We start from the raw sequence: 19,259 nt of genomic DNA on the forward strand, positions 1-19,259 counted from the left end.
GGCAGCAAGTCCTTATTTTCTCCTTCTCTTTATAAGTTCCAGTAAAACTGCACAGCTGTTCACTTTTGAAGTTAATACATAGATAAATAAAAATTACTTGTATGATGTAACAATAGCCTGCTGTGCCTTCTGATTTAACTTGCCACACAGTAAGCCAACCTGTCAGGCAGGCATGTTTTCTGCCATATACATAACTGTTGTGTTCTTATGCAAAAGAAGTTTTGAAGTCATTTTATAGCTTTTCTATTTCTTACAATTACTTTCTGTGAAACAGGATTTTATACAGCCCTCATACATGTAGATAGCCTATAAAAGTAATAAAAATGCAGACAAATGGAGTTAAGTATAGAAAAACGCTTAATTTAGATTTCGGGGAACTTTGCATAAGACTATTATTAGTACACTCAGCTCCAAGAAATCAAATAGCAATATTCTCTCACGAAGTTTCACTTCAGCTTTAACTACGATACTTCACTGTGGGCATTCAAGTGAAGAAAACGGTGACAAAAACCACTAACAGGCATCACTGTTTAGGTCAGTCAACCACTGTCTTTTAATGTTAAGTATGTAAGCAAGTATCCTGCTCGTGTATATCGGAAAAATATAGCACTGAGGTAGAGATACAAGTTCTCAAAATACAGATACACTGCTTTCAAAATATGTCCTCTAGAATTAACAAACCAATGACAACACAATCATAATAAGAGCTTTGTGAAGCTTGGCATTCCTCTTGCCAGACATGTCATAGCATTAGCAAAGGGAACAGTACAACGTTTCTAACATAAAGGTACTGTAGACTTACCACCGTGCGCTGCTTGTTGGGCAAGAAAACACGAATGGTATTACTAGTTTTGGAAGTATCTGATATTTTGCCATCATCAGATGCTCGGCGTTGATAACCAAACTGCTGGACGATAGTAGGTGAAATACAGTTTGGGCCATCAAAGACAGAATCCTTGAGTCCAAAACCATTACTGATAGTCTTCCAAGCTCCCTGAATGTGCTCCATTGATGTAGTCTAAGAAACAAAAATGGAAAGTCAGGGAAAATTACAATATCCTCCACAATAATGTGGTACTCTCTCCTCCTGAGACAACAGACCTCACAGCGTCTTTTGAAAGCATCTGAAAACTGCACTGCCTTCTCCCTTGTGACATGATCAACCTACACACACATGGTACAGTTCACCCACATCTGCAAAATCAGCCTTAGTCTTGAAAGCATTTGACTTTCTGCACATAAAGAGATCATCAGTAATATATGCACAATTTCTCTCACTGCATCTCTGGTGTCACAGGAGCAGTTTACCATCATGTTAGTTTAGATAATCAGTGCCTGAAGGGCCTTCAGAAAGGTGGCTGGATGCTAGCTGCAGGCCAAAAGAAGTCCTGTAAGCCAGATATGACATGTAAGCATTATCACAGACTGTCATATTAGGAAAAAGGCCCAAGAGGAAGTACAATAAAAGGCATTCACTGAAGAAATTCCATTTTTATCAGTGATTTTGGGGCTTTTGTTTGTTGCCTTGTTTTGTGTTGTTGGTTTTTTTTTTTAAAGGGTAGCAAGTTTAATACTGTTAGGGTACAACAAAATACATAACATTTTAATAGCATCACAATTTACACAGTATGAAACAGCAAAAAAGTTAATTCTAAAACCACACACACACTATGCTCAGCTACATTTCACCATAAACCTCTCCCAGTGCAGAGACCCCTGCATACCTCCAAATCAGCACACAGTACTATTTCTGTACACTCAGGGACAAAGTTAAAGGTACCAGTGTATTTTTTTCCCCAGCTACCACAGCTTCAATGCAGCTTGAACCCCAAATGCATCTTATTCAAAACTAAGCAAAAACAAAGTCTTAAACAGTGACATATACTCCTTGCTAAATTTCCAAGTAGCCAGATTAATTACCAAGCTTTCAAAAAGAAAAACAAAAATTTAAAAAGGAACAGTGAAAATAAGCATGGTAGTTCTAACTTCCTAATTAATTGCCTCCATAAAACATCTGAGAAACTGATGTCCAGAACTACACAGTGCAAGTGTACATCTTTTGTCATGTTAGTAGATCGTTTCCAAATTAATCTTCAGTGGTTGTGCACACCACAAATATTCCTCATCACCTCAATGAAAGGTAAAGAAAGTTGTATTAAGGCTGCAAAGTCAAAGAGCAAATTAGTCAAGAAATGCCAAAATAAAGGTCTTCCAGGCAATCTTAATTGCCTTATGGTCCAGGAAATACTTACGCTGAAATACCTACACTGTTCCCCTGAAATCATTAATAACTTAATTCAGTACATAACACAAAACACTCTTTTCCTGAACACCAATCAGTACCTATTAGAGTCTAATTTCATGTGTGGTCCTGTACCTCCTTTGTTGTGAATTATCTGAACCCTCCAATTCATTTCCTATGCCCTTTTGTGTAGCACCCATGCCAAAAGAAAAAAAAAAAAAAAAAAAAAAAAAAAGGAGCTCCTCTTATCCCACACATTCACATGCTTATTTCAGAGAAAAGACAACAATGTTTGTTATAGTTGAAAGAGCTAAAGTATTGAAATTAATGGAAAAAGATCTCCAGTATTAAATGTGCATTTTCAGATGCCCAAAAGGATAAACTTTGAATTTCAGAGTGTTTTCACTCACAGCTCAACTCTGAAAAGCCTTAGCTAGATTTGTAAGTACTCAACATTGCTACAGACCAAAACCCAAATCTGACTAGTAGCTAGAACGGAAACATGTAACAACAAACTTAAAGAAAAAGGTTTGGTTTCTATGAAGCACCTACCATTGCATGCAAACTCTGCAGTAGAAAACTCTAGGCCTCTTATATTCTCTCTATGAAAGGATCTTTTGGTCAGTTCATGAGCATTTCTTTCACTGACAACATACCCAACAGCAACATGCACATCCCCTCCTTCCCTCCTGCCAATCGTCATTCCTGCTTCAATGCCATCAGGTGTGCAGATCCAGTTGTTCAAAGGTTCAAAATATTTAAACCTCAGTAAGGTTTAAAACTCAATAACCAATCAGCATCTAGTAGGATTCAGATACAGCTAAAAAAAGAGTAACTCATTAGATGGTAACAATAAAAATCAGAGTGGAGATAAACTGTTAGGTAAGAGGGGTAAGATGAAACCCAGACAGCTTATTCTCTTTCCTCGTCTTACCCGCTATGGGCAAACCTACTTTATTTCACCCTTCTAGGTAATGCATGAGACAAAACAAGAAGAGGAGCTCAACTGGATTTCTCTACTACGTAAGTTGAGATAAGGGATAGCAGGGCAACCACCAAAACCTCTTTGCTGTCACTGGCTCATCTAAGTTGACAACACCCTAACATTACAGTCTTTGTATTTAATATATTGACATGCTGCCAACATTTCCTGAAAAATTCATGAGAAAACAGGAAATGACAAGAAATTCAAACCTGCACCTTGAGAAAAGCTAAGTTTCATACCAAAAAAGGTACTTCCCTGCTCTAATGGTGTTCTCTCATCCAAATATGAAAGCCTACTGCATACTGTAGAAGAGCCTACAAGAAAAGACATTTTGAGGTAGTTGTACACACAGTCAGAAAAACTTTATAAAGACAGCAATGGCTAGCAGTCTTCTGTACAATGCAAATGTCAGTTGTACCTTTGATTATGCATCTGCATCCTTCCCTTTCCAAGGATCGCCGCCTCAAGTAAGTGCTGGATATTCCTAGGACTGTGTATGTCTGGCATAATCCTCTCTTTCCAGCAACACCCTGCTCTCTCTTGCCACCATGCCTCATCAGTGCATTTTTGCCATCTTTTCAGCTGCAGCTGATGACTGTGTCCCTGGCAGCTTAGGTTTGCTCACAGGTGTTAGAGGGGTTTTTCTAGAAAATGAAAGCATCTCTGCACCTCAGCAGGCAAAATTTAAACCATGCCATCCTTAGCTCTCTGCCCTGTTTAAACTGAAGGCTATGGGTTCTACTCACATGCTTCAAGAAGGAGCCACCACTGAAGGGAGACGATGAGAACTTAGCTCAGATCTGGCTTGGAGTGGAGAAAAACCTGCAAGTGGCCTGAGGGTGAAGGGGTAGGGGAGAAGAAAGGGAAGTTTAAAAGACATGAGTAGTCTTCCAGGGAGAGACAGGGAATTCATGATGAAAAGTTGCTAAAGCTGCTCTTGGCATCGATGGTAAAAGGACATGCAGTTGGTAAGGTGGAGCTTGTGGAAGAAACAGCAGTAATCAGTTGTCCTGCTGCTGACTTTTGCAACTGTTCAGAGGCAACCCTCATGTGGGTGACAGGAGGCTCCAGGTCCTCAGAAATACCTCTTCACACAGGCCAGAGTCATCTAATCAAGAACACTTCAATTCTGAAACCACATGGGCAGCCACTGGACATGCCCACTTCTCAAACCTAGTCACTGTTCTCATTCCAAATTATTATCATGAAAGAATAGAGACAGGCATAAAATCTGCTTCTTAAGAAGTAATTTACAAATGAATTACATCTTTCCCATGCCCTCTAGTGTAAGGAAAGCTAGCTTAAAAAACTGTATGAATATATACAAAAATATCCACTCTGAACTCAAAAGCTCACTGCATAGATAAATATGAGGCAAGAGAATTAGCATTGCAACTACTTGACCAGCTTTGCACTGACCAGAAAAAAAACAAAACAAAACAAAACAACCCAAAAAAAACCTCATCTCTTCTCCAACTCTCTCGAGATATACCCCAATTCACTGCAGTGAAAAGATGTCTGATGTGTTCTAATAAGAAATTTAATTTAAACTAAAGGAGGAAGGATTTTACAATTATGTCTCCATAAATATGAAATTCTTAGTTTCTCTATTGCAGAAAAACTAGCTTTTCTTTGTTTAAATGAGTTACAAGCATGGTTTTGAAATGTTATCACTACCAGATACAAGATTTATGTTTATGCCATGCTCAAATAATCCATTGCCAGCTGAATGTTTTCAGACGTCTCTAAAGTTTTTCTTTAAAAATTTTTCTTCCTGCAACTCTTCACTTTCTTGAAAATGATTTCTAACAGACTGTTTACAACTGAAAATCTGCAACAGCGGCATTTAAATAATATTTTAAGATATTAAAGTATATCAGTCCCTTGGTAGATCCAGTACTACTAGGAAACTGGTAGTGATTCATTTCATATTAAACATTCTATCTGAGCAGAAGAAAAATCTCACTAATCCTTCACCTGCCACAGGTATACCTGTCACAGCACACTGTGACCAAGATTGCACTTTTCATTAGTACTTTTTGCATAGATTACAGTTTCTAATAATTAAATCATTTGAACAAGCATTAAAACCAAATGCACAAAACAGCTATGTAATGGGCACATCTGACTAGCAACTTCCTAGAGGTCACTCACTTATATCCACTCAGATCATACACTCGTATCAGTTATTCATATCCAAAAGATACTTCAGATTACTTTTAACTTTTTCTATGACCAGTAAAAAGTGTTTTGTCTGAACTGTTAAAAATTTCAGTGTGTCTCCCTAAGGAATGCTGAAACTGGTAATGAAGAAGCTGAAATATTCACAGGATACGAAGCTAAACTCCTCTCAGTATAGAGCTTAGGTGCTTTGCCTTTTCCTTTATTTCTGAAACAAACACCAAAAGCTTTTAAAGAAAATGCAAATGCAGTTCCCCTTCCCACCACACATATGCTGCCATTTTTATCCACACGAACAATTAACAGTCACAGTTACATTTAATGAACTACATACCAAAGGCAAATCACCACAGAACAAATCCATTTCAAAATTAAAATTTTTGTTAGAAAATATAAACTTCAGAAGTTGCTTGTAAGAAAAGTTTTCATCTCTGACATAAAAAGATCAGTAACACATTTAACTGTGGTCTTTTCTCAGTTCCCCTCCCAATCAGTAATTCTCAATTTCTTTTAATATTGCATGAGTGACCACTTGCCGGGTGGGGGGGAGGGAGGAAACCCACACCGAACAAGTATAGCAGTATTTTTTAAAAGTAGCTTTTCTTATCAGAAGAAGATAAATATGGACCCATTCCTGTATTAATAAATAAAGCTGTGATCCATGTAAACATAAATGCAGGGGATGAGTTAGGATCAGTCTAGCAACCCAAGCAGATCTCTCATATGTCTACAAGGTTCGTGTTTATCTATTGACACAAAGAGGCAAGCTCTCCCCTAAGAGAACTAACAAAAACAAAATTTTAAATTAACAGGAGGAAATGTTATTGTTCACGGGAAAAGAACCCACCAAAACCAAACCACCCCCCAACCAATCAGTACTGAAAGATTACACATATAACTTCTGCCTCGGTTGTTCTGATCTTGGAAGTTTCTTTTCTCACCTTTTTCTCTATTTCTCTGAACCATTCATTTCTTAGTCACTACTTCAGCCACTATGCTACTAATGTAACTTTGAAGTATTTAAGGAAAAAAAAACCACATTGGTTTTCCAACAATTGGGCTCTACAGTAAGGAGGGCTCAAGCAATACAACTGTCTGACATGTTTTCAGACTGGTTAATCCTGTGCAAGATATACACCTTTTTTTTTTTTTTTTATGTAAGAGTAACTTTCAGAGTAAAACTTTGGTGAGTAAACATAAACCAAGTCATACTACTTGGATGCAGTAGGCTGTACTTTGGGCTCTGGTTATTTATATCGGTTATACATATTTATCACCAAAACTATCTTCACCTTTGGCCACTCTGTGCCTGATCTCTTGATTTAAACTCAAAACTCCCACGTCAGTCACCTGTTTCTTTCCACGTGAAATTTCTATCAAGTTCAAATGTGAAGCTCTATAGTTTCCCTACAAACATGAATTCCTTCATTAGAGAAGCCAGAGCACCAAACACTCTGCTTGTATCTAAAAGCGCACAAAGAGATATAGAATGCAAAATCCTTCCCTTTCCCAAAGCAAAACCCAATCCCAGGTAAAAAGCAAGATGCAGCAAGAGTTTATATACATTTGCAAAAAACATTTATAAAATTGCTATTAAAACAGCTATGAAAGGAAAAGGCAAGCAAGGAAAGTACACAAATTTTGCACAAGTTTTACTAATAAAGCACCAGAACACTATGTGATGGAGTAAATTCTCCACTTTTTTAGTATAATAATTTATAATTTTTATCTTATAATCAAAATTGATAAATATTGAGGAGTGGCAACCCAATGTTTTAAATGTGTTCTGTTAACAATATGAAGACTATTAAAGCTGGCGATGTTTAAGACATTCTCATTTTTTAATTTGGTAAATTTAAATGCATTACTAGAAATAGAAAACATACTGAACACCTGCTTTCTTATATCTCATTGTACCAGAATCACATTATATGACATTCTTGTCATGCTTTGCTTTCTTGTTTCTTCACTATCATGTTACACTCTTCTCAGTAGAATCCTCCAAAGACAGAGAGATCTTTAAAGCAGACCTTGCGTTCCAGAAGTGGGGCTAAGAGTTTACATGTGTATTGACGTTACACAGACAAGACACTTCAGACAAGCGTTTTTTCCCCCCCCTAAGTCTTTCAATCAACTATACATACATTCCCAGACACGTGCCTATTTGCATTCTGAACTTGCTCATGCTTGAATTGTTTCAAGTATGGATGAAAGCCCCAAACTGTGTTTACAGTTGCCTGGAACTCATCCACTTTACAGCAAGGATGAAAAAGTTACTCAAATGTCAGCAATCCACCAAATGCCCTTCCCACACAAGTTCTCAAGGATTAAACAAAAGTGACTGAGAATCTCAGCAAAGAATTACAGGCTCTGTCCTCCCTCAGTTGCATGTAGTAAATGAAATAGCACTGAGGACACCACCACTGAGAACATTTAAACTAACCTCAGTTTTGCAGAAAATGAATATAGTCTAAGATTAGGTTATTCAAGTAACTGCTGGGAACTGCTAGTAATGCAGGTGAGCTGTACAGTTCAGACATACCACAGTTACTGTTCAAATATTGCTGCAAAATACCAGACAATGCTAGATTATCTGTACAATTAGGCAGAATAGAATGCAGTGATCCAGCTAATTCAAGAGTTAGGTGTTCTCTGCATTCACTCAGGGCAGCTTTAAACTAATACATCTTTTTTATTAAATGTAGGCTCTGTGCCAGAACCAGCAGTGCCACTAGGAAGTCAATACTGCAGTTCTAGGAGCCTGGACATAGAAATAATGTACAGATCAAGAGGGGAGGGAGGGAAGGCAGGGAATAGGGGTAACACCACCAAGAAATGTTTGGAAGGAGTCTTGAGATATTTTTGAGAGAAGATGGAACAAATGATTTGCCTTTGTATTTTATAATAAAGTGCACCTGGGAATAGTTGAACACATATTTCTGCAATGTAAACTAAATCTAACGTGATACTACTTGAGTATTTTAATTGCAAACTGCCCAGGACAGCTCTGTCAACTTCATTTTATTGTTTCCTATGCACTGGTATTTGCAAAGAAGCCTGCATAAAATGGCAAATAAAAAGTGAATGCAATTAGAAATTACAGATTGTATACAAGCAAAATTACTTAACTATGTCAAATATTTACTGTCCTGACTGCCTCCAAAAAGAAATTATGCTCAATTTTAACTCATTATCTCACTAAATACATCCATGAAATTACAGATCTAGTTTGGGTGGGGTTTTATTTACTTAATAAGGTGCCATAAAACTTTGTTTCAGAGGTACAATCTCAGAGAAAAAAAAAAAAAGCAACAACCACCAGTTGGTTTTAAGATAACATAGATAATGTCACAGACATGATTTACATTAGGTCTGGATTATTCACCACAGATCTGTAGTTGTGTGGAAAGGCAAATGCTATTTGGAAAAAAAAAGGCAAGTATCAAGATCTAAAGATCTGTACTGAGGAAGGGCTTTCTCCCTGGAAAGTAAATATCCATGGAGACTAACTAAAGTAAGAGCTTAAGTTAAACATACACTTCTGATAAAGCAAACACTGGAGCAACTGTAGATATCATATCAATTTTGTGGAATTTTTCAAAAAACAAAAATAGCAAATTTTAGTAGCAGTGAAGGAATACAAGCACAAAGTTCAGTTGTGATAGGTTTCCCTCTCCCCAGGAAAGAACCAGGGACCTCAGAAGAAAGAATGGGACATGGTAAGGAGGAAGGGAAATACAACCAGAAAAAGTTATTTATACCTTTAGTTTTCCTTTAAGTGAATGAAGTCCTATCACAAAAGGATGAAGTACATCATCTGTGGAAAGCAACACAAAAAGAGAAGGTATTTACTATTTTAACAGACAAACTTATACAGATGCACAACATACCAAATTAATGACAAAAAAATGTTTAGTGAAATACATCAATAGTAAACTTATCATCCTTCTACTGTTAAGAGTTTTCAGGGCCTCCTAGCTTCTTATTATTTTATGAAACATTTCTGTGCAATGAGACACACTGTGTAAAGATAGACTGCATGACAACCAAATGCTACCCCAGCTCAATGTAATCTCATTCTTATTCAAGAACATCATAAGAATCTTCTACAGCTAAAAACTCAATGAATTATTAAATACAAGTTCCTCTCTTTACAGAGAAACACCTTGCTGATTCACAAATGTTATGACAAATCTTGGATCCAAAACAAGCAAACAAAGTAGTAAGCAGCTATGCCTCTGAAGGCTCTCTGTATCTTGCATATAAGCATTAACTATAAGAGGAACAATTTCTAGGGAAGCTGAAGAAGTCTTGATTAAAAGACTGGAAGCTCAGATTAGTTAAAGAAAGAAATGCAAGTCAAACACAGAAAAATATTCAATAGATAGTAAATGGTAAAATGCTTTCTTACCCAAAGTTCCCATCCTAATTCACAATTCCTAAAATAATCCCATGCAGAAATTATTAGAGAAGGCAAAGATGCAACACAGTCACAGAATCATTGAGGCTGGAATGGACCTCTTGAGATCACTTAGTTCTACCTCCCTGCTCAAGCAGGGTCAGCTACAGCAGACCGCCCAGGACCACATCAGTTGGGTTTGAGGCAGCTCTACTAATACACACTCCACAGCCTCTCCTAGCAACCCATTCCAGTGTCCAACCACCCTCACAATAAAAAGAAGTGTTTTCTCATGTTCAGATGGAGATTCACATGTCTTGATTTGTGCTCACTGTCTCTAGTGCTCAGTGACAGCACCAGTGAGAAGAGTCTGGTGTCCTCTTCATTCCCTCCCATCAGTGTCTTTATATATTGACAGGATCCCCTGCAAAGCTTTCTATTCTCCAGGCTGAACAGTCCCAGGTTCTTTTTTTTTTTCATTAAATACAAGAAAGCGTACATTAAAAAACTGAAGAGATCTTATACTGCTAGCTCACTTTTGGTTAGAAGTATGCTCTCTCCTGGATAAAGCAGGTGAGGGAAAGGCTTCAATGATTTTACCCAAGACAGCAAACTCACAAAGACTAACAAGAAACCAGAAGAATGCTTTGGGATCTCCACCTTGAGTAACTTACTAATTTTAAAATTAAAACCTACTTACAATCTGAACTGTAGGTTTACCCTGCTTACTAACTTGCACATCTCTCTACATTTAGGAATGTGACATACAAAATACTGTGAATATGGTTTCCATTGTGGAAAAAGACAAACAAGGAGACTGGGGAGAAGGGAGGAAGTATTTCTGCCTTTTGCACACTTGAGGAAAAGCTGAGATCTTTAGTTTTAACAGAAGACAACCAGTCAGCAATAATGACATATTTTAAAAATAACCCACAATGAATCAAGGGGGAGGAGGTGTTGTTTATTTGTTAACAGATAACATTACATAACATAACAAGTGGAAAGTGATATGACCAGAAAGTATGTGGGGGCAAGAAGCAAAGAAAGGCAAGGAAGATCAAAACCACTGTAAGAATAAGTAGAGGACCAAAGAAAGACATCCTCATAGGAACCAATATCAGCATGTGGTGGTAAGGGGGAAGTGCTCAGTTGGGTTTTTTTTTTTTAAGTAGCTAGGTTGACAATCAGAAAACTAATAAAAACAAGGATACAATTATGATCCTCACATTTAGCTAAGAAGTCAAGAGATTTGTAAAGACCAGTTCCTGAGAAAAGCAAGAACTAGAAACTGAGCTGTAAATAGTCTGGGACAAACTTTGAGAAAATTAATACAGTCAATATGACGGACAATGTTAGATGAAAAACTGGAGAGAAAACTAATGGGGAGGTGTAAATATTTTACAGACTGAAAATCGAAAACATTTTTATTGTAAAAATCAGCCAGAAGAAAAAGGAATCTCACAAATCAAGAAGAGGAGGCATAGCATAAAACAAGTTTGATGGGTTGAAGAAGCAGGTACAGTATTTGACCTGCAACCAAAGTAATAGCTGTAAGGGAGTAAAAAAAAAAAATCACATTTTTCTTGACAGGTGAGAGGTACATGAAAAACAAAAATCAGTAAGAGCAGTTAGTAACAGAACTGGCAACAAGGAGGGTTTAAGAAGCAAGAGTTGACAAAAATACCAGCTGTTATTGTAGATGTGAGACTCAAACTCATGTAGAATTGTTCACCTAAGACAATGGCAAAGCCAAGAGAGAAGAAAATTACTCTGTACTGGAGGAAGTTTGCCTTCTTGCAGGATTTCCACCTGCGATATTCCACAGTGCAAGAGAAGGAGCAAGGGAAGCAGGTGTTTCACAAGGGGAACACTGAACTCTCACAGAAGTTGATCACTGATCACAATTCAGTGCCAAACCACTGCTTTTGAAAAACTAAAAATTCTGCTACAAATATATATCTAATTGCACAAATAGCCAGAACAAGTTTGAAACAGAGTTTTAAAAATGATGGGTTTGTGTTTTAGTGTTGTCATGTCACTTGTGAACTAGATGCTGACAGTTTTAGAAAATACACCTGTTCCATACTGTATTTAAGATTAGGTAATCACAAACATTAGAGAATTTAGTGCTGTGACTCAGACAGTCATACATCTGCATATGTGATAATCTCTATGTGATACTTCTACAACTGAATCCTAGTGTTATACTGTTATGACATTCTTGCTGTTTCCTCCAGTTTTCAGTACAATCAGTTTGGTAGATACAACACAATGTCACTGGCAGTGCTGAAAATCTATTCCCAACAAAAAATATTAGTTTTTCTATTGTGTGAAGGAACCATCAACTTTAAATTTAATCTAAACCAGCTGGGCTTTTTACAAGTTACAACAAAAAGCTCCTACCACACTTACTCCTGAGCTACACTGTTAATTCCCTGCCTTTAAAAGTCACGTGGCCTATTTAAAGTCTCCACATGAGAAACTGAGAAAGACAAAACATTCAATATACAAAGGAAACCAAAATTTAAAAAAAAAAAAAAAAAAAAAACCAAAAAAAAAACGCTCTCTGCCAGACATAAAATATGCAAACAAAAGTGAAAGAATCTTTTTACTATGGCAGTATTATTTGTGGTGACAAAAGAAAAAGTATTTTCAAATGTAAAAGAATTTTAATCTTGATCTGCCTGACAATTTTGAAAAATTTCTTCAGAGCATGCAGCACTTTTGTAAAACAAAATAATGCCAGGTACTGTCCTGTAATTTAACATTACAAGGGCAGATCTTACTGGAATAGGTAAAAATAGCACTAGTGAACATGCCAAAGGAGAGTCTTTCCACTATATGGCCAGTGCTTAGATTGCAACATCAGCTGGCTCTCTTTTTATAACCTCTTGACTGCCAGTGAACAGTTACATAGTCAACTTAAAAGGTTTGAGAAATCTAAGAGTAAGCTCTGGAACTCACTTTCAGCTGAAATCAATCCACTGTATCACTCTGACACGAACACTTTGTTTCAGCATGCTATTATTGCCTGTGTAAGCTTTATACTTGCTTCTAAAGCACTTAACGCAGATGAATGATGTAATTCAGAATATGGTTTATTTTTTGTTAAATGTCAGCATAAAATTAGAGGCTTGCACATTTTGTTTCTTTTGGCTGCAACACACTCTGAAAGCTACTTAATTTACTACATTCTCTCACAGCTGCACATGTGCCATCCTCCAATGAACCCATTTTGGCCCATTTTTGCAACCCCTCAACTGCAACCACCCTGAAACAACCACACCCTAGCACCTGAACTCTAGAGGGGCTTTTTTCAATGTTTCCACATAAAGATAACAACCGTCACAATATGAATATTTAAAGCTGTTAGACCAGTGATCAAACTGAGACAGAAATGTTGTTTTGCTCAAAGAAATTCATGTTCCTTTGCCAGCAGCTTGACTTACAGATGACTGAAATTGCTTAGCTTTCTAATTAGGTAGAAGGGAAACCAGTATCCTCCCATCTTCAACACCACAAACAGGTTTCTGCCTGCTCATGCCTATAGATTAATATTGATTGGACGTGGCTTTCAAAAGTTATGGGAGGGGGAGACAGGGAGGGAAAAGAAGGGTATGAAAAAAACAGGAAACTATTACATTTTTTTTTTCCCCTCGAAGGATCATCAATATATTTAACTCTCCTTAAGTTTGAAAGTGCTGGCATAACCAAAAATATGTTTCTTACTTGCACACAGTGGCCCCAGCACTGTGTGTCTATATGAGGACATATACAGAAGTATCACACAAATTCGAAAGTAGAGTTTAGACATATTTGCCATACTTAATACATGAGTTTTACAATACCCATTTTACAAAAAAAAAAAAAAAAAACTATAAAATTACAAGAACTGATAAAAATTATTTTAGTGGGCTCATTAAATAGATTAGACCTGAAGTAATTCGAATTCTATCAGAAATTATCAAAATAAATAAAATATTAATCTGACACTAATCTCAGAATTAGCAATTACCAGGTAAATTCTGAACTTCTGGAATTCTAAAAAAAAGGTTTTATAGAATCTGAAGCTGGAGTCACATTCTATGTCATAGACAGGATCAGCTTTTGGTGAAACTTATAATGAAGTTTCTAAAACAAAGTTAAAAAAAAAAAACAAAACAAGTTGTTACTGTTATCAAAATACACCTTTTCAAATGGAAACTAAAGAGGTAACCACTCATCTCCCAATTAAGGGGAATTAAAATGCACCTTGCTTTTTCTTTTAGAAGAAATTTATAAAAATACTGTACTTTCTATGATAATTTGGGAATAACACAACTAGAATTTTTGGGGTAGCAATAAATCAGAATTTTTTTTAAAAAATCATTACATTTGTGGGGTTTTTTTCATCAGCAACACTGCCACCATTGAAGCTTCCAGTCTAATGGTCCTCCCTACATTTACTATATTAATTTGCAGGACTATCCTTCTGTATTCCTATGGTTCTGTAACAATTCCATGCAAACAAAAAGGAGCACACGTAACTTCACCTGTTTCACTATGCTTACTTTACTTTCACCAAGAAACTCTTATGTAAAATCTCACACGTAGTTTCTTCTACACAGGGAAAATTATAGAATAAAGAATGATAATTTACTTGCTTGTCCAACAAGCAGTCACAGTGGGGGAGCCACAGTTCACCTCTTCCACAGGTAGGAAAAGACTAGGGAGAGAGCAGTGCTTTTTGTGGTATGTTAATAGACTGAACAGACCACTCTAGAAAATACTTAAAGCATGACCAGACCTTGAGCAAAAGCTGTTAAATGACTGCGAATAGAACAATAAAGTGGAATATGCAAAACCCAGCACAAATTACTGATAGAGTTGACATGGACATATACTGGAAGCAAATGACGAGCAAAATAAAAGACATTACAGAAAAAGAAAAAAGGCTAGTTACATATTAAGGTTTCTCAACATATACCTAAATGTTAGCCCTAAAAGGTGCAAAGGCATTAAAGACGTTTTTCTTCTAGTTGTGTGCCACCTTGCATCTCCCTCCTCCTAGTCTCTCCAGGTAGGTGTTCCTGAAACACCCATTTTCAAAACTCTAGCCTGTTCTATAGTGAAAAAAATTTATGTAACAGAAGACTATAATGGGGGCTCTGAGCCATTTTTTAAAGTCTAAACCTCTGAGCCAGCTTTAATTAATATGGTTAACCCCATGCCACACCCAGCTGCAAGTCAGTGAGGCAACCTCCCTCTGGCTTGTGAACTAAAAATATACAAGATGTCTCAACTGCTCTTAACCGATACTGCGTATTTCAATTGGAATGCAACATTAATTAACACCCTTTTTTCAGCTGTTTGTCAGAAATGAAATATTTTAGGGTCAAACCAATAGCAACTATGCAACATAAACTGAAATCTGAAATGAAGCAACATTAATACAGCAGCGAGAGAAAACAGGCAGCACTACCGTAATCAACTCAACATCTGCAGAGAGCCACAACACAGCAAGTGAAAGAGTAATGAAACTGAGAACAACAAAAACAACAACATAAAAAGGGGCTTATATCAGAAGAGCTGGAGATACAGGTCCCATTTGCAGATTTTCAGATAGTGCAAAGAAAACAAGGCAGAGTCACTTACACATTCACCACATGCACAGATTATTTGCAAGGCAATTCTAAAACTCTTTTGCCTGAAGTTAAAACCAATCAGCTTTGATTTAACTGTGCTACTGCTCTGCTTGGTTTATGCAAGCATGCAGGGTACGTTTAGAACATGCATAGGAGAAATGGCAGAACACAGACACACCTGCAACTGCAAACAAATCCAGTGACCTGCATTTGCCACTGTATTGTTCCACACGAATCCAGCATTTTTCTATGTTAAAATCTTCACTCTAAAAGCTTGTCATTCCCCATAAGCAAGCAAAAACCTCTGGAAAACTCATCATTCAATCACACTATGTCACTTAAAACCCTGAAAAAAAAAATGGGTTTAAGTCTTACTCACTTAAGTAAACTTTCTATTTATTAATTATAATTCTTAGCTCTGGTCTACCAAGAAAATGCTTTACTCATTTACAAATGACTCAAGAACAGCGCTTTGTTTATCCTCATCTACTGTATGCACTGCAGCATTTCAGTACACAAGATGACCATATTCTATTAAACCGTAAAAGGTCAGTACACATTGCTGCAATAAAATCAACTCTGTGTGAAACAGACGACATTTATAATACAAACACAATATTCAAGTCACTAAAGGAATAAACGTGCGCCAGCTGCTTTTCAAAGCAAAATTGTTGTTTACAAAAAAATAGTGTATGCAGCAAGAGCCAACAGAGCACTGAGAATTATTCACAGAACTTTGTCCAAAACAGACTATCTTTTCAGAAAAACTAGGAACATCGCTAAATACAAGTTATTTTGTATGGGTAATCCAGATATGTATCTCCTTCACGCTGTCTCCAAATGCATGAGCTAATGCATGCTCATACCTGGTGAACTTGTCAGAAAGCTAGCATTTTTACCTGATTTCCTCGTGTCATAACAACTCCTCTTTCGATTCTTTTCTAGAGCTGACAAAATGTTTCCACAACCTTATTCAACGCACAATGGATATATTTCATACCAGAAAATATCGAAGAGTTTTGTACAAGCAATTACACAAAATCTATCCAAATCGGTACAATGCAGATGTGAACACATCTGCTCATTTACAGATTAAATTTATATGAAATTTACTGAAACCATGCTTAAATTAGCATGCTTGAACTTTTTTAGTTAAATCATGTTTTAATCTTGCTTTGACTATTTTTGTTACTTCCCCAAATAGATAATTTTGACTTATGCAATGCGATGTTTTTACGAGAAAGAAAACACGAACTTCTATTTCTCTCCATACCGTTAGTCTTCAGATTTCTTCATTTTTGAGTTAGAAGACGGTCCAGGAACTTAATTTCTTAGAAACAATCATTCTTTTCAATTATTCATTTGTTTCAAGCTGAATTTGCATGGAAGTTTTGGAAATTCAACTGTACAAAAAACTTTACTCTTGTTTCCTAGGCAACTGGTCTAATGCGACCATTCCACCCAGCTGTCCTTTGCCTCTCCTCCAGCAGCTCTTGGAGACATTAGCTTATTTCAACTAAACAGATAGGTAGAGGCATCAAGAATAAGAAATTCCCACAGGCTATGGAAATAGGAAGCCAAAGTATGGGAGAATCCTTCACTCTCCCAGGCTCTTCATCAGCCAGGGCACCACAGCCCAAACCTTTGGTGTGCCAGCTGCAGCAGCACATCACTACATGACAAAACCAAACCAAGAAAAAGCCTCCCTCTTGTCCAGCTGGCAGACCAAGGAGGTAGACAAGCAACCTAAGAATAGAGGGAGAAAAAATCTGGACGGTGTTTAACTAAGACAATAGCAAAGATGGGGAAGCAAGGGATGCCACACAAAGGTGTGGCAAAGAGAATGACTGAAGGTGTCATGGAAGAGAAAGACAGCATGTTTGCAGCAGAGATGATCAGAGACCCAAACACAAAACTGTACTGAACTAGACTTTGTTGGTTCACTTGCTCTTGTAACTTTTTTAGGAATATAAAAATAATTTAAACATTATGTATCTATAACACAGAAGTGACTTTATCAGCACAACCCCAGCTTTTGAAACCAACTGAAGACTTATTTATACATAGTAATTTGAGCTAACAGCTTCTGGTTCCCATCTCCTGCAGAAGTTTTAGAACCAACGGCTCTCACCAACCCAATTTAATTTGTTTTCAAAAGACAGAAAACAAGGAAAACTTGTTTTTTCCTCAGCTCCTAGTTTCCCAACAGTGAAGGAGCCAAATAAATAAACTGGGGGGAGGAGGGGTGTATATGTCCCAGAAGAAACTAGTGCTGATTTAGCATACCAAGAAGTGCTGACCAATGATTTCCGTGGGTCATGTTTGTGGTTTATAAAATATGAGTTATTTTAATAAGTTGTAGTAAGTTCAGGCCCTGAGACAGCAGTAACTTCATATGTAATTTGAATAGACTTTGTTGTCATTAAAGAATAGAAAATGGAAAATTATAAGTAAATACCAAAGGCATTCAACAGAAAAAAATAGGTTTGCATCTTTGCAAAAATTATAGATATTTTCTCTGCTACTTCCAGATTTTCTTTCGAAGCAGGTTAGTCAGCAGTGTTGCACAATAAGTTGTCCAGTACTGTAGATATTAAGTATGGCAACAAACCATATGAAAAACACATTCCAGATTTCTGAAAGCACCACTGCTCCAAACCAAGTAAGCCAGTTCACTTCTGATTTAACAATCTAAGATTAAATTGCTTGCCATATTAATCAGTCATCCATTTAATGAACATATATGCAGATCCATACCTTTTTTTATGATTAATTGTAACCTTAGGGTTTACCTTCAGAAAACTTTCATTAAGACAAACAAAATTAAAGCCACTTCCATTCTGAATGGGTGTCCACAGAACAGATTTAACTGAACTGCCTAAAATTGTCTCACATTCACCAATTCAATATTTTCTTCTGCGCCAACACTATAGACATGTCCTAAAGGATAAGTATGTCGATTCAAGCTGTATCCTAGTTTTACACAGTGCAGTGATTCTTATGCAATATTTGGAGCCATTTCAGAGGCATTAAAATAAAAGACATTTTAAAAGTCTTTTGTACAAAACTATTTTCAGATATTTTATGTTGGCTTCGGTTCTGCAAGAATCTCAGTTTTTACTCCATTACAGTCCCTTCTTGATTCACATACCTACAACCTACTAACATACTAACGTTGCATCTGGAATGCACACTGTGCTGAAGCAATTCCACTACAACTGGTTTTGAGATCTCATTGTTCCAGGTAAGGTCCTGTATTTATGAATGTCACTTAAAGGCTAAGAAGGAAAAAAAATTCTACACAAGTTATTTAGCCTGACGTAGGCAAGACGAACAATGGACAAGAGACGTGCTGCTGTTAGCACAGGCAGGTTATTTGTGTGTACATTTAGATTGTAGATAAAAAGAGTCCAGAAGCAGCGCAATCCTTGAGCCCTGGCTCCAGAGTAATACCGTTTCTACATGGTAAAGTTGGAACAGTTCAGAAGAAAGTAGGAAACTAAAGAATCTTACTCCAGTTTTCAAATGTCTTAAACTGGATTTAAAAAAAAAAAAATCAAGTAAGCAGTTCAAAATGAAGAATGCCTAAGCAGAATGCATTCAGTTACGCTAAGAGAAGTTAAACGCATTTTCCGTTCTCGGTTCAGGAGACAGCAGATCAAAGTAACAGAAAGGTTCAGGGGTCCCCGCTGGAAGCACAGGAGGGACAAAGCTGCCCGCAGCGAAGCGGAGACCCGAAGAGGCCGGGCAAGCTGAGCCAGCGCTGGGCATCCCCCCCCCGAGACCAGGGCACCGCTCCAGGTGCTGCGGGATGCCCGCTGCTCATCC

At 37.1% G+C, this 19,259-nt stretch overlaps 1 protein-coding gene across 4 annotated transcripts in view; it reads right to left on the reverse strand.

The window, feature by feature from the left end:
- RAF1 (Raf-1 proto-oncogene, serine/threonine kinase) overlaps positions 1-19,259 on the reverse strand; it is a 78,965-nt gene that overhangs the window by 24,840 nt on the left and 34,866 nt on the right. For all 4 annotated transcript variants that reach the window (XM_026857259.1, XM_026857257.1, XM_026857260.1 and 1 more), the window contains exons 2-3: positions 9,170-9,225; positions 803-1,018 (exon numbers count right to left, since the gene is read on the reverse strand). In XM_026857259.1, the coding sequence (XP_026713060.1) occupies positions 803-1,009 (207 nt within the window). In that variant the 5' untranslated portion in view covers positions 1,010-1,018; positions 9,170-9,225. The remainder of the gene's footprint in view (positions 1-802; positions 1,019-9,169; positions 9,226-19,259) is intronic.

Source organism: Athene cunicularia (assembly GCF_003259725.1).
Source record: "Athene cunicularia isolate RWA chromosome 12 unlocalized genomic scaffold, athCun1 chr12_part1, whole genome shotgun sequence".
Lineage (NCBI taxonomy): Eukaryota > Metazoa > Chordata > Aves > Strigiformes > Strigidae > Athene > Athene cunicularia.